The following is a 13,450-nucleotide window of genomic DNA, read 5'->3' as shown; positions in this document are numbered from 1 at the left end:
GGGCTGGCCGGTGGAGGTAGGGTCAAGGATCAGGTGAAAATATAAAATTTTGAAATTGAAAATATTTATTTAAATTGATGTTTTTCCCAAAAAAAAAAGTAATTTGAAATTGGAGGAGAGTTATGGAAAATGTTTTCTTTAATTTTTGAAGGGAAGTCATTTTTCTTAATTTTGAGGAAAATGAGTTGATTTGAAAAACATTTTCCGAAACTTTTGTCCCAACCAAACATGGGAAAATTGGAAAACATTTTCCAAAAAATGTTTTCCTTCATACCAAACACACTCTAAGTGAAAAGTTTATTGAAATATAAATATAGCTGTTCGGCAAATACACCAAAAATATAAATATTTCTTAAAAGGGTTGCAATTATCCTTAAGAAAAAGAAGAAAAGATTTTGGACTCGAGGAAATATATTTTTTTTATAATTATGATTTTTTTTTTGATATATTAATAATTACTTCTTAGTCAGAACATCAAACTCGAAATAGATACTTTCTAAGTTGTGCTTCAAGAAATTCAAATAATAATACATGAAACGTAATACATTTTAAAGCGTTGCAATACTCCTAGAAAATCAACATGCACAAACGAATATGTAACATGTGTTATTTGACATTTTTATCTTCGAAAGTACAAATCTAATATTTCTCAATAAATTTACTCTTTGAAACTTGTCATTTCGATTACTCCCCCAATTAACCTTTAATGCCAAAATGCCAATCATATAATTTTCAAAATATAACCAAATTAGGAAGTTTTATATTATTTGTTCTTAGTTATAAGTCATATTACCTTCAGCAATTGTTGACTTTGGAACTTGGAAAATAATTAACAAAGTAATATAGTATTACAATCAATTGTTATAATTACAAAATTATAGCAACCATTTAGAAAAGACAAATTTGCTACTGTAGAATAATGAGAAAAAATAGTTTGTTGAAACTCAAACTTGATGTCAACCAAACCAAAAAAGGTGGGAAAAAATATATTCCCTTCACATTAAAATAAACTTCAAAGAGTTTACTTTTTATCGAACATTATTTTATTTTCTGACGGTTAATTCAATCTTATAAATTGGAACTTGCATAGAAATCGAGTGTATTGAAATAACGATCCAAATAGTCTTTATAACAATCTAAATAGTCTTTATAACAATCAAGTGGGGTTTAAAAAAAGTGAGCTATACCGTATATGTAGAACTTATCCTTAATTCTGAAGATGAAAAAGTTGTTTTCAATAAAGCCACGTTTAATTATTATTTTTATATAATCTTTAATATTTTGAATTCGAAAATGTCCAAAACCAAATTAGGGATACTTGATTGGGTTGAAATAAATTTAACTGGACTGGGCTTAAGAAACCAAAAGCCCAATAATTGAATTATGGGCCTATATAGAGGGCCGTAGAAAATTGGAAACCGCGAATAATGTAATTGCACGCAGATCCCTACGAAGTCGAGACAACGTGGGTGACAAATTTTGCATTTTGCAAGTTCGCACGTGAAGGTCCAAGAATATTAAATTGTTTTAAACACGTGTGCATCTCGTTACTCTAACGAGATGCACACGTCCACCTAAACAGAGTTGGTGTTATGACACGTCACTTTATCAAATTGTATTTTACTTATAATAGTAACATGTTTAATGTAATTTTATGAAACGAGTCTGAATAAAGTGATGCATTATACATACATAGTCTTATTCTTACTTTATGAAAATGGTATGAAAGCTATATGTTTTGTATGACCATTGGATCTTTTTGAAGTTATGCATTTATGTTTGTAAGTCTATAATCACAAAAAATTTATTTATAAAATGAATATGATATTTATCACTATAATATCTTAAGATATTCGAATGTCTTATTTATGAACTATATATGATTAGCTATTTGATAAAATAATCAAATAATAATGTGAAAGTGTTCATAACTTTGTAGAATTTTGATGATAATGAGGGAAAATAATAGATTTAAGATATTCAAATACATATACTAAATAAAAATTCAATGTCAAATCATTCTAACTTGAAATCATCTCCAAATGGGACCTAAACTAATTTGAACATCACGAAATGTGAATATATCTCTGAATATACATATCATCTATTATTAGTTATATGAAATGATAAATATTTTTTTTTAAATAAAATATTTAAAATAAAAATCTTGGCAAGTAAAAATTAAATTTCTTCCGAAAAATGATTGAAAATATGTTAAAGATAAGTTTTTAAAATTAAATTAAATTTTATTGTCAAAAAATTGTAATTAATAACTTTTACTAAAATATCATATGTTATAATTTTAAAATAATCCATCATCCAATACATCATAAAAACAACAATATTATATAAAATTATAATAAATTTAAAATAATTTTTAAAACTTATCATTACACGTCATGTTCTATATTTATTTATAGAAAAATTAAAAATATATCACCAAAAACTATAGCAAATTTTTTAAAACTTCAATCCAAATTTCACCTAAATCGAATTTTCCATTTTATAAAAACAAAAACTTTAAATATATTTCCAAAAACTAATCAAATATTTGGTAATTTAATCAAAATTTCACCTAAATCTAATTTCCAAAAAATATTTATAAAAAATATATGGCCCAAAATGGTAGCTAAATCTATCATTAAGATTTTTTACCGCGAGATTTTACAATTAAAAACAGCAAACTGGACGAAAATACCCTCATAACTTCTTTTTATTTTTTGAGGACAAAGCAAAGTTACAAAGAAAAAACAGAGAAAGCTGTGTCAGAGCAGAAAAAAAGGTGTAAGAGAGAGACAAATGAGTCAATGAAAAAGCACAGTTTTTTGAGTTTTCACTTTCACTTTGCAATTCTCACCATTTCATCTCTCTAGCTGTATAATAATCCCAAAAAAAATAAAAAAAAATGATTAAAAAAGCTATTTTTATGATTAATTTAATCATATAATAAAGTTGTATTCCTTTTTTTTGTTGTTTTTTTTGGTTGGGTGAGGTTTAAGATTGGTTATGGTGTTTAATTGAAGGGATTCTTGATTTGGGTCATCATGGGTTGTTGTCAATCTTCAATCTTGAAGGAGTTGAGCTCAGAGAAAGATCAGCGTCATGGGGTGGTTAACGCACGAGCTTCTAACGGCACCGGCGCCGGAGCTGCTGTCGGAGATGGTGGGGTTCCGGTGTTTTCTGAGTTTTCGCTTTCTGAGCTCAAAGCAGCTACTAATAACTTCAGTTCAGAGTTTATTGTTTCTGAAAGTGGAGAAAAGGCTCCGAATATGGTTTACAAGGGGAGGTTGCAGAATCGGCGGTGGATCGCTGTTAAGAAGTTTACTAAATCGGCATGGCCTGATCCTAAACAGTTTGCGGTATTGCCCTCTTACTTTGATTTATTTACTGTATTGCCCTTGGTTTTTTTTGTGAAGCTAGGGTTTAATGTGGATTTGAGATTGACCTAAATTGACCTGAATGGATATAGTGGATATAGCCATGTAACTGAGCTACTAAGGTTCCGGATTTTGGATTGAGGTGTTGTTGCTATTTGTTCTGATTTTTGTTGATGTTGTTGTAATTAGGATGAAGCATCAGGTGTTGGGAATTTGAGGCATAAAAGGCTGGCTAATTTAATTGGGTACTGCTCTGATGGGGATGAGAGGTTGCTTGTAGCTGAGTACATGCCAAATGATACACTTGCAAAGCATCTATTTCACTGTATGTTTATCGTTTACTGCTTTTGCTTTTTTTGTTTTTAGCTTCAATGCAGCTTATCTATGGAAATGAAGCGAAGAATCGAGATAATTTTACGGTTGATAGTTAGAGATAGGCGTAATATAGCATTAACTGCTTTGCTCCAATAGGTGTTGGGGAGATATAAACGTTGTTTTTTGGTTTTGTCGGTAATTTGTATCGTAGCTAGTATTTATCATCTTCTTTGTCGTATTAGCGAGGCAGAGTGATGGTTGGGGCATTAAAAACTTTAACTTTGTTATAAAAGACAATGTGTGTTTGTCGTTATCTTCTTCATACATAAATTTAGGGATACACCTGTTGTTAACATATTTTTTTTCTTGCTTTGTCGCTTTATGAATTTTGCTTTCCTAGTTAATCTGATATAATGTATTGACCTTTATATTTTATATTGCTTTCATCTCATGGTTTCTGCGGAACTGCATTTGCTTTGTTCTTTCTCTGCAGGGGAGAATCAAACCCTTGAGTGGGCTATGCGTTTAAGAGTGGCTCTATATATTGCTGAAGCATTGGACTACTGTAGCAGTGAAGGTCGACCACTATACCATGACTTGAATGCATATAGAGTTCTCTTTGACGAGGTACTTTGATGGACATCTTTTTAGAGCTTGGAATGTCTTCATACATTTTAGAGTAATGTCTAATGTAGACTCCTGAATTCACTTTTATCACTGTATTAATTCTGTAAATGATTTTTGGCAGAGTGGCGATCCCCGTCTTTCTTGTTTTGGGCTGATGAAGAATAGCAGGGATGGTAAAAGTTATAGCACGAACCTTGCGTATACACCTCCTGAGTATTTAAGAAATGGTAAAGTTTTGAAGTTTTTGTCTCTGTTGAGTTCTAAAGTTTTCCTCTTAGTACTATTACCATGGATAGTGATGCTATCTGGGACTGGAACATTTTGGATGGGTATGTCTCCTTGCAGGAGACAGCCATTTTATGATGTGAGGTTGTGACTGCTGTCTGGTGCTGATTTAAAAAGAGACACTGATTCCATGTGTGTTAAAGTAAGAGGATGTATGGAGTAACTTTGCTAATTGCTTTTTACTTATAAAATGTGTAAATCAAGAAAACGTTTTGAGCTCCCTGGATGAACAGAATGAAATGTCTACTTCAATGGTGTATAAAGTAATATCTCATCTCAAATATATATGTAGAAAAATCTTATATTTGTTGATTGTTCGAAATATATATATGAGTCCAATACTTCTTAATTAGTGCCTGCCTTTTGAGTTATCTATCCTTAGGTGTTCACAGTGAACTTTTTCCAGGGAGCAAAATTAGTATTCACATCCTGATATTTAAATGCAACAGTGTTACATGACCTCTTGATGCACGAATAAATAGTAGACCGGAATGCTGTTATACAAAGTTCTGTGATGTGAGATAATGAAGGAAATTCCAACAGAAGTTGTGAATATGTTAGCAACTGAATTTGGTGCCTTCTGCATCTCCAATAACCTGATGTACATTATGTCATCATCTTCTCGTTTGAATTATATTTCTGACCAAGATATTCAGAATTTTGCTTGATAGTAATCGGCTTCTGTAAACTGATAGCTTGGTGGGGGGTAGGGGTGAGACTATATCTCTCTAGGAAAGTTCACAATTCAGAGCGATTTTGGAATTCCAATTCTACATCTCCTGATGCTGGTGGTGTTATACATTTGTGTTTTGGTAGTAAGTTATGTTCCTGCTTTTGGTTCTTTTCTTTTTCCGAGAAAGGGTTATGGAACTTAAATATGACAACTGAAAAAAGGAAGATTCCATTATGATCTGCCTAAGTGATTCTATTGATATCTATCATTTTCTGTTTATTATCATTCTCATTGTCAATTGATATTAAGGGATGAACAATTTATTGTCTATTTGCAGGAAGAGTCACTCAAGAAAGTGTTGTTTTCAGCTATGGAACTGTCCTTTTGGACTTGCTAAGTGGAAAACATATTCCTCCTGGTCATGTAAGTTTCTTAGAGTCTGTTTGTTAGCAGTAAATTCATCTCTTTTTGCACCAAGTCTTGGGGATTGTCACCTTATCAATGATGGGAACACTATTTTAGGCTCTCTTGTGTTGTAAACTTGTATTTATGTACTGGTACTCTGGAAATTATTGATCGAGCCACTAATTGTAATGTCTGAGACTATGTACAAAATTTGTTGCCAGACCAGCAATAGGAGGGTTGTTGGACATTAGGCTTGGAACATTAGCAGTTTGAGACAGTTTTGACTAGACATCCGCATACATTTTCTGTGTCTTTGATCATCTTTCTAAAGGAAGAGGAGAAATTCATTTGATGTTAATACTAGTGTAGAGTATATTTCTTCACTTTGTCTTGTAGAAATTTCATATTGGTGTCATTGTGTTTACTTCATTTCTCCTTTGCAATTCCTCCCTTTTCCTATGGTGAACTGTTTTAAAATTTAATTTAAATCTTACGTGCTTAGTTCATTCCTTTACGTTTCAGGCACTCGATATGATACGGGGAAAAAACATTCTTCTATTAATGGATTCACATTTGGAGGGAAATTTCTCTACAGAAGAGGCAACTGTTGTATTTGATCTGGCTTCACGATGCTTACAGTATGAACCCAGGGAGCGACCAAATACCAAAGACCTCGTTTCAACACTTGGTCCATTGCAAAGTAAACCTGATGTTAGTCCTACCACCATAATCTGCTCTATTTTTCTTGATGTCTTGTTTTCAATCCTTTCCCCTTCCAAAGAATATGGGAAAATAAAAAGCTTATATTGTAAAAAATTTGTTTGGTAAGCTTAACTACCAAATATTGCCTCCTCATTTCTCCTTCATCTTAAGATGCTCCCTTATCTTCAACTCTCGTTGTATACTGTGTCCATGTCTTGTTTGTTCCCGAGCAACTGCTTCTGCTGGGAAGTTTGAGTCTATTTTTATCTAATTGATTGATTTGTTTTATCCAATTAGAGTTAGAAGGAGTTTCTGATAGTTTGATTGCAGGTTGCATCTCATGTAATGTTGGGTATTCCCAAGAGTGAGGAAGCTCCACCAACTCCACAGCACCCTCTTTCTGCAATGGGTGATGCTTGTTCGAGAATGGATCTCACAGCTATTCATCAGATTTTGGTAATGACACATTATAAAGACGATGAAGGGACAAATGAGGTAATTATTTTGACGTAAACTGCCACTGCAGAAGCATCTGTTTCTTTCACATCTTCATGTTGTTGTTGGATGCCCAATGATGCAGTTGTCTTTCCAAGAGTGGACTCAACAAATGAGGGATATGTTAGAGGCAAGAAAGCGTGGTGACTTGGCATTTCGGGACAAGGACTTTAAAACTGCCATAGATTGCTATTCTCAGGTATTTGCCTTCATCTAATGAGAATGTGTCAATCTGTATTACTGGTTACAACTTGCAACTTCCTTAACCCAGTAAGGTCAGTATTGGCATTTGGCAATAAAAGACTGACCCAGACAAGACATGAGGTAGACCGTAATATGCTTAACTTTAACTCCTGAATACCATTTGTGTAGTTGGATGCCATAAATAGTTACTTCCTTGATTAATTGAGACATGCATCTTCATTGGGGGTAGGAATGGCAGGTCTTCTGCCACTTCTTGTGTGGGTCGACGGACATTCCCAAGTCTGTATCATGTATCCAATTTAGAATTCTAAAATCAGCGGCTTTTCCAGAAAAAAAAATCAGTTTCCTTAGAGCCATCTATGCTCGACCATTTAATAGAAAGACCAAAATCTGAATGTGGCCTGTGTTTATGGTGTCTTTTCCACATCTAATTCTATACTGTATGTGATCTAGTTGACATTTTTGGTTATTTGTGTGACCGCTGAATCTTCCTTGGCCAATAATCCAAGGAATAAAGTCAATGCACTCTTGAAATCTAATTCCATACTGTAAGCTGATCTTGTTTGCCGGGCTGTAACACAATTATTTGCGTGCCTGGTAAATCTGCCATGTTAAATAGAACAACCAATCTATATGCTCCATCCAATCAGAGGTGGACCCAGGATTTGATACAAACCATATTTCTAGCTTTATCCCTGCATCCAATGCTAATATTGTAGCATGACCTTTTTTGAGAATGAGATAGCGAAGATGTGGCCAGAAACTTGCTGCTTCATTTACTGCATTACCTTTTCTAGCTGCTGGAGTAGTCGTATAGATGTCCTGTATTCCCTTAATACACGGTTATTAGGTCGCATGATGATCTAGCTTGCATTTGGGTTAACAGAGTTCTTTCATTAGCTTACTTGTGCGCATAAGATGGATGAGCTAAATACAACTTTGCTTTAGGCAATCTGCTTATTTCTTTGTGTGTCTTTGCAGTTTGTAGATGTGGGAACGATGGTGTCTCCAACTGTTTATGCACGAAGAAGCCTTTGTTATCTCATGTGTGATCAACCAGATGCTGCCCTTAGAGATGCAATGCAAGCACAATGTGTTTACCCAGACTGGTCAACTGCATTTTACATGCAGGCAGTTGCCCTGTCGAAGCTAGACATGCACAAAGATGCAGCTGACATGTTGAATGAGGCTGCAATTCTAGAAGAGAAAAGACGCGGAGGGCGTGCATCTTGATAATACCCTCTCTTGTATCATTCTTTTGGCCCTATCAGTTATTCTTGTCATCACAAAATTAGCGCAAATTTCTGTATCATTTGTTTTGAGTGTGATTGTCTTAGAACTATGTATAACAAAGGAAGAGAATCATTTGCTCTATTGGTATATGCGTATGTCAGTTTTGCACTCTGATTTGTCAAAATATGAAAAATAAATTTCTGAATGTGTACATTTGTATGTATATTTGTTAATACAATAGAGTGGTGAAGATACATTGGTGAAATCAAGAAATGTATAGCTCAGCCTTGCCATCTATGAAAAGGCTCATGAACTCTTCACCATCAACAGTTTCTTTCTCTATCAACAGCTGAGCAAGCTTGTGTAGGATGTCGATGTGAGTTGTGATGATTTGTGTAGCTCTTTCGTACGCCTTTTCAACCAATTCCCTTACTTCAGCATCAACCACATCGGCTGTTGCCATGGAGTAGTCTTTCTGGGTTGACATCTGAAATTAAAGGACGAGATTATAAGGCATGGTTAACACAAGGAAATGGAAAAGACAACTTGCATGAATCATGTACCTGTTGGCCAAGGAAAGGGTTTCCACCACCTCCTCCAATGGCAACTTGGCCTATCTTTTTGCTGAATCCTAATCTCTCAACCATCTGCCTTGCCACTCGTGAGACTTGCATGAAGTCGTTAGATGCTCCAGTTGTTACGTTGTCTTGTCCAAAAATAACCTCCTCAGCAACTCTGGGGGAGCAGGGATTCAAGAACAGAATTGGACTTGTTAGAAGGTTGAGAGGTAAGCAAGGCCATGGATAAATAATGCCAGATAAAGATTAGCAATCCTACACCCCATAAGAGATGAGCTTAAATGGAGCAATATGGTGTGAACATTCATATATCTAACCTCAACCTTTTGAGATTAAAATGTAGTTATTGTAGCAGTAACAATTATGTGTAGCAAAAGATGAAAATAGCACGACACTCGTGATCATCCTTAAAGAATGCATCACCCCCTCCCCCTTCATATTATTTTTGACATTTCATCTTTCCATATTATAAGTTCAAGATAGACTGGAGAAATAAGCATCTATCCAGGTAGAACAGGTAAAACTGACCTTCCACCAAGTGCAACTGCCATTTGATTCTCTAGATAGCTCCTGCTGTACAGGCCTGACTCAAGTCTTTCTTCGCTGGGGGCAAAGAAGGTGAGACCACCGGCTTGGCCACGAGGAATTATAGATATCTTGGCAACAGGATCATATTCGGGCATAAGTGCACCAACCAAGGCATGGCCAGCCTCTGTAATCCAAACGTAAACACAGTTAAACATGTACTCTAACTAAATCATCAGGAGGAAATTACTAAGCATGTTGTTCAGTTTTGCCATACCATGATAAGCTACCAGCTTCTTCTTCTCATCTGAGACAACAGCATTTTTCTTCTCCGGGCCAGCAATTATCCTCTCTAGAGCATCGGATATCTCATCTTTACTTATTTCCTTTAGGTCACGCCTAGCTGCAAGGATGGCTGCTTCATTCATCAAGTTTTGCAAATCTGCACCGGTGAAACCTGGTGTTCTCCTGGCAATCTTATCAAAGTCCACATCCTTGGCAAGGGCCTTTCCTCTAGAATGCACCTGTCATTCAGAGTAGTAAGACAAGCAGTTCAGCAAATGGAAGACATTTTTCAAGCGGAACACCTCAAGCTTGATCAGCAAAACTTCGACCAAGTGAACATTTTCTCAATAGATCATGCGGAACACTAACATATCTCAAGGTAAACACGTATCACATTATTGTCTGCCACATGATGTATGTCCATAAAGAATGGAGATACAATTTTGCTAATTTCAATCTCTATTTATCACAACTTTTGATGTCCTTTCAAAGTATGATCGAAGACATTCCTTTCCTTCTTTTATACCCCTCTCTTCTTAGTTGCTCCTCTTTCTAGGGATCTAATGGTCGTAGACCACCTTCTTGTGACTATGTTGAAGAATTCTTTCCCCCCTTTGAGTTCTCGAGTGAAAGGGTCTTATGACGAATGAGGAAACCAACACCAGACAACAGCAAGAAAAAGTTGAAACATAGTCTCGCGAATGACTCAAGTATAAATTCAGAAATTATATGTAAGAACCATAGCAATTTTCATGATTCATTGGTAAATCGATTATGATTCTCTATAAACCAATAATGTGCAAACAAACTGTTTAAAGTCTAGACGCAGCATGGTGCATATAGACGTGGTTTCAAAATAAATATTCAATCGATAAAATGAAGAAAACGATGTTCAGAGTAAACTAACCTGAAGAATCCTGACTCTACCAGCAACATCAGGCCTATCCACAGTCACTTGTCTATCGAACCTTCCAGGTCTCAACAAGGCAGAATCAAGAACATCAGGCCTGTTAGTTGCAGCCAAAACAATGACACCCGAATTTCCAGAGAACCCATCCATTTCAGTCAAAAGCTGATTAATAGTCTGCTCCCTCTCATCATTTCCACCTCCAAGACCTGCACCTCTTTGCCTTCCGACAGCATCAATCTCATCAATGAACACAATACAAGGCGCTTTCGACTTTGCCTTCTCAAACAAATCCCTAACTCTAGAAGCTCCCACACCCACAAACAACTCAACAAACTCTGATGCTGCACAAGAGAAAAATGGCACACCAGCCTCACCAGCTACTGCTCTAGCTAAAAGGGTCTTCCCAGTACCTGGTGGACCAACCAAAAGACACCCTTTTGGTATCTTAGCACCTAAAGCAGTATACTTATCAGGATTTTTCAAGAAATCAACCACTTCCTGTAACTCCAATTTAGCTTGATCAGCACCAGCAACATCAGCAAAAGTCACTCCAGTTTCAGGCACCTCCTGAAACTTGGACTTAGACCGGCCGAAATCCATCGGCCCGCCAAGTCCTCCAGGCCCACCTGGGCCGCCCTGAGACCGCCTGAAAAGGAAAAACAACCCAGCAAAAGCAATAATAGGGAACAACAAATTCCCAATAACACTAAACAACCCATTACCCCCTTCACCTTCAGAAACTGATATATCAACACCATTCATCGCCAAAATATCGATTAAATCCGGGTCATTAGGCACAATTACGTTAGCTCTACGCCCATCTACAGCTGTAAGCTGAAGGGTACTTCCGTCTTTACTAAATCTAACCCTTTCAACTTTCCCCTTCTTCACAGCATTCAAGAACTCACTGTACCTCCATTGAGTACCTTCAGGAAGGTCAGAAGCAGGCTGCGCTTGAGTCTTTGGAGCATTCAAAATGATATTTTGAGCAAAGGGTAATGATTTTGAGGCACTAGGTTTTGGTGCTTCAGCTTCAATCACTTGTGGTGGTGCTGCTGGGGTTGTATTATCAACAGCAAAAGCTTGTGGGGTGATTGAAGAGAAGAGTAAAGCAGCTATAGCAGCTTTAGATGGAACATTCTTGAAATTATCTGAATTGGATTTTTTGTTGAGAATTGATTGAGGAACTATATACTTTCTTCTGGAGTGAAGATGGAAATACCTTGAGGTTTTAGGTGTGGGAGGAGAAACAAAGATTTGGGAACCCAAGAAATTGGAAGAGAGTACAGAATTGGCCATTGGTGGAACAAGATTGTTGTTAAATTTGTGGAATTTATTGTAACTATATATGCAAAAAATAAAGAATTAGTCTTTGCTAGTTCTTGAGAAATTGAATAGAAGCCATAGATTTGGATGTTGGTTTGGGTTGCTTCTACGTGTCAGCAATGTTATCCAGTCACCTTTGATTGATATTTATGTGGGAAAAAATGGAAAATCCCCAAATATTTACTTTACATCCTTATTCTTGTGCTAGAGTCATTGATATCGAGTTACCTTTATTAGAGAGTATAATATGTGAATTTAAATTTAATCGGACTTATACGAGTATCAAAACAGAGAAATGAAGGCTCAAGCTTGTATTCACTACTCAATAGCACAGAAAATGGGCCTAAGGATGCTGTAGAGTGGGTACAAGGCCCATTAAATCATTTATCTTGTCATAAGAATGTGGCCCGACCCAAGGGAAGGTTTCTGTGTTGTGTTGGTGAAATTTTCAATTTTCATTTGTGGTCCTTTTTGAGATAGTCGTTTAGTAAATGATTTCTTTTTCTGTTGGATGAATTGTGGACCTTTTTTAGCCACACTTTAAAATCTTGTTTGAATAAATTGAAAATCGTGAGAGAGTGTCATACAATAATCTAAAATTTTATGAGTTAAGCAAATATTAAACGATGGTTTCCCAAGGGTTATATTTGTTGTTAACGTTTGCATGACTTGCAAATGTTTTTCCTCCCTACCGAACACACCCTTAGGGCAATATTTTGAGCTTAGTGTTGCATATAAATTTTATATAATATAATGAATAGAATAAGGATTGGTACACTGAACCATACACATCTAATCAGATAACATTTATCTCACATGTGTGCAAATTGATATAAATTGGATATGACAGACTTTCAAGATTCTTATTGCTCCCTAAAAAACTCTAGCTCACAATTTCATAAAACATATTCTGCAATGATGGTTGTGGAATATTTAAATATTACATTATTAAAAACTATGTTGTAGACTAGGAGGAACATTCAAAGGATCAGAAACATGACAACTTGGCTAAACAGGCAAAAAAACTATCCTTGTTTTTGCCTTTCATATATATATGAATTGCTAACATTTTGATCTAAATCATTAAGAAACAACTTTTCCTCATCCATAGAGTCATTGATCTGTACTAAGAAATTAAGACAACAGCTTGAAATGGCGAAGCAAATGACCATAAATCATGTACTACAACAGCTCATCCTCTCATTGTTTGTGCAGAGGAGCAGTTGCAAAGGTTGAAGTCATTTGAAGGAACTTCCACATCTTCTAACTCGACGATATACCAAAAATTGGATGGACTAAGAAAATTTATATGATTGTGTTGATGATGTCCTCAAGTTGTCAATGACAAATTACTTGAGCAAGTCTCTGATGTGTCCCTTAATGTGTTGGATACTTTTAGTATCATTAAAGAAGCTTTCTCACAGATGAGAGGAAGTGTTCAGCTACTCGAGTCATCTCTTCGAAGAGGTAGAGGTGGAGAATCTAACATATCTTCTCAAGTTGATGCATA

General features: G+C 35.6%; 2 protein-coding genes across 2 annotated transcripts; one reads left to right on the top strand and one right to left on the bottom strand.

Annotated features, from left to right (window-relative positions):
• Positions 1 to 2,742: 2,742 nt before the first annotated feature.
• LOC107017214 (serine/threonine-protein kinase BSK1) lies at positions 2,743 to 8,521 on the top strand. Its single transcript, XM_015217485.2, has 9 exons — positions 2,743 to 3,359; positions 3,567 to 3,702; positions 4,186 to 4,319; positions 4,441 to 4,546; positions 5,615 to 5,700; positions 6,205 to 6,393; positions 6,715 to 6,879; positions 6,965 to 7,078; positions 8,065 to 8,521. The coding sequence occupies exons 1-9, from the start codon at positions 3,045 to 3,047 to the stop codon at positions 8,314 to 8,316; spliced, it is 1,497 nt and encodes a 498-aa protein (XP_015072971.1). The 5' UTR covers positions 2,743 to 3,044; the 3' UTR covers positions 8,317 to 8,521.
• Positions 8,462 to 12,150, bottom strand: LOC107017213 (ATP-dependent zinc metalloprotease FTSH, chloroplastic). Its single transcript, XM_015217484.2, has 5 exons — positions 10,612 to 12,150; positions 9,697 to 9,943; positions 9,423 to 9,606; positions 8,880 to 9,051; positions 8,462 to 8,803 (listed from the first exon to the last, which is right to left on the bottom strand). The coding sequence occupies exons 1-5, from the start codon at positions 11,911 to 11,913 to the stop codon at positions 8,582 to 8,584; spliced, it is 2,127 nt and encodes a 708-aa protein (XP_015072970.1). The 5' UTR covers positions 11,914 to 12,150; the 3' UTR covers positions 8,462 to 8,581.
• Positions 12,151 to 13,450: the final 1,300 nt, after the last annotated feature.

The sequence above is a fragment of the Solanum pennellii genome, chromosome 4 (assembly GCF_001406875.1).
Source record: "Solanum pennellii chromosome 4, SPENNV200".
Classification (NCBI taxonomy): Eukaryota; Viridiplantae; Streptophyta; class Magnoliopsida; order Solanales; family Solanaceae; genus Solanum; species Solanum pennellii.
This window is presented reverse-complemented; position numbering and strand designations above follow the sequence as displayed.

Bases quoted from the DNA above. Each gene is read 5' to 3' on its own strand.
- LOC107017213 (XM_015217484.2), bottom strand. From the start codon at position 11,913: ATGGCCAATTCTGTACTCTCTTCCAATTTCTTGGGTTCCCAAATCTTT. The intron at 9,607-9,696 runs GTATGGCAAAAC...TTTGGATTACAG, and splicing joins GAAGCTGGTAGCTTATCATG to AGGCTGGCCATGCCTTGGTT. The intron at 9,052-9,422 runs GTCAGTTTTACC...CTGCTCCCCCAG, and splicing joins GCAGTTGCACTTGGTGGAAG to AGTTGCTGAGGAGGTTATTT.
- LOC107017214 (XM_015217485.2), top strand. From the start codon at position 3,045: ATGGGTTGTTGTCAATCTTCAATCTTGAAGGAGTTGAGCTCAGAGAAA. The intron at 4,320-4,440 runs GTACTTTGATGG...GATTTTTGGCAG, and splicing joins ATAGAGTTCTCTTTGACGAG to AGTGGCGATCCCCGTCTTTC. The intron at 6,880-6,964 runs GTAATTATTTTG...CCAATGATGCAG, and splicing joins ACGATGAAGGGACAAATGAG to TTGTCTTTCCAAGAGTGGAC.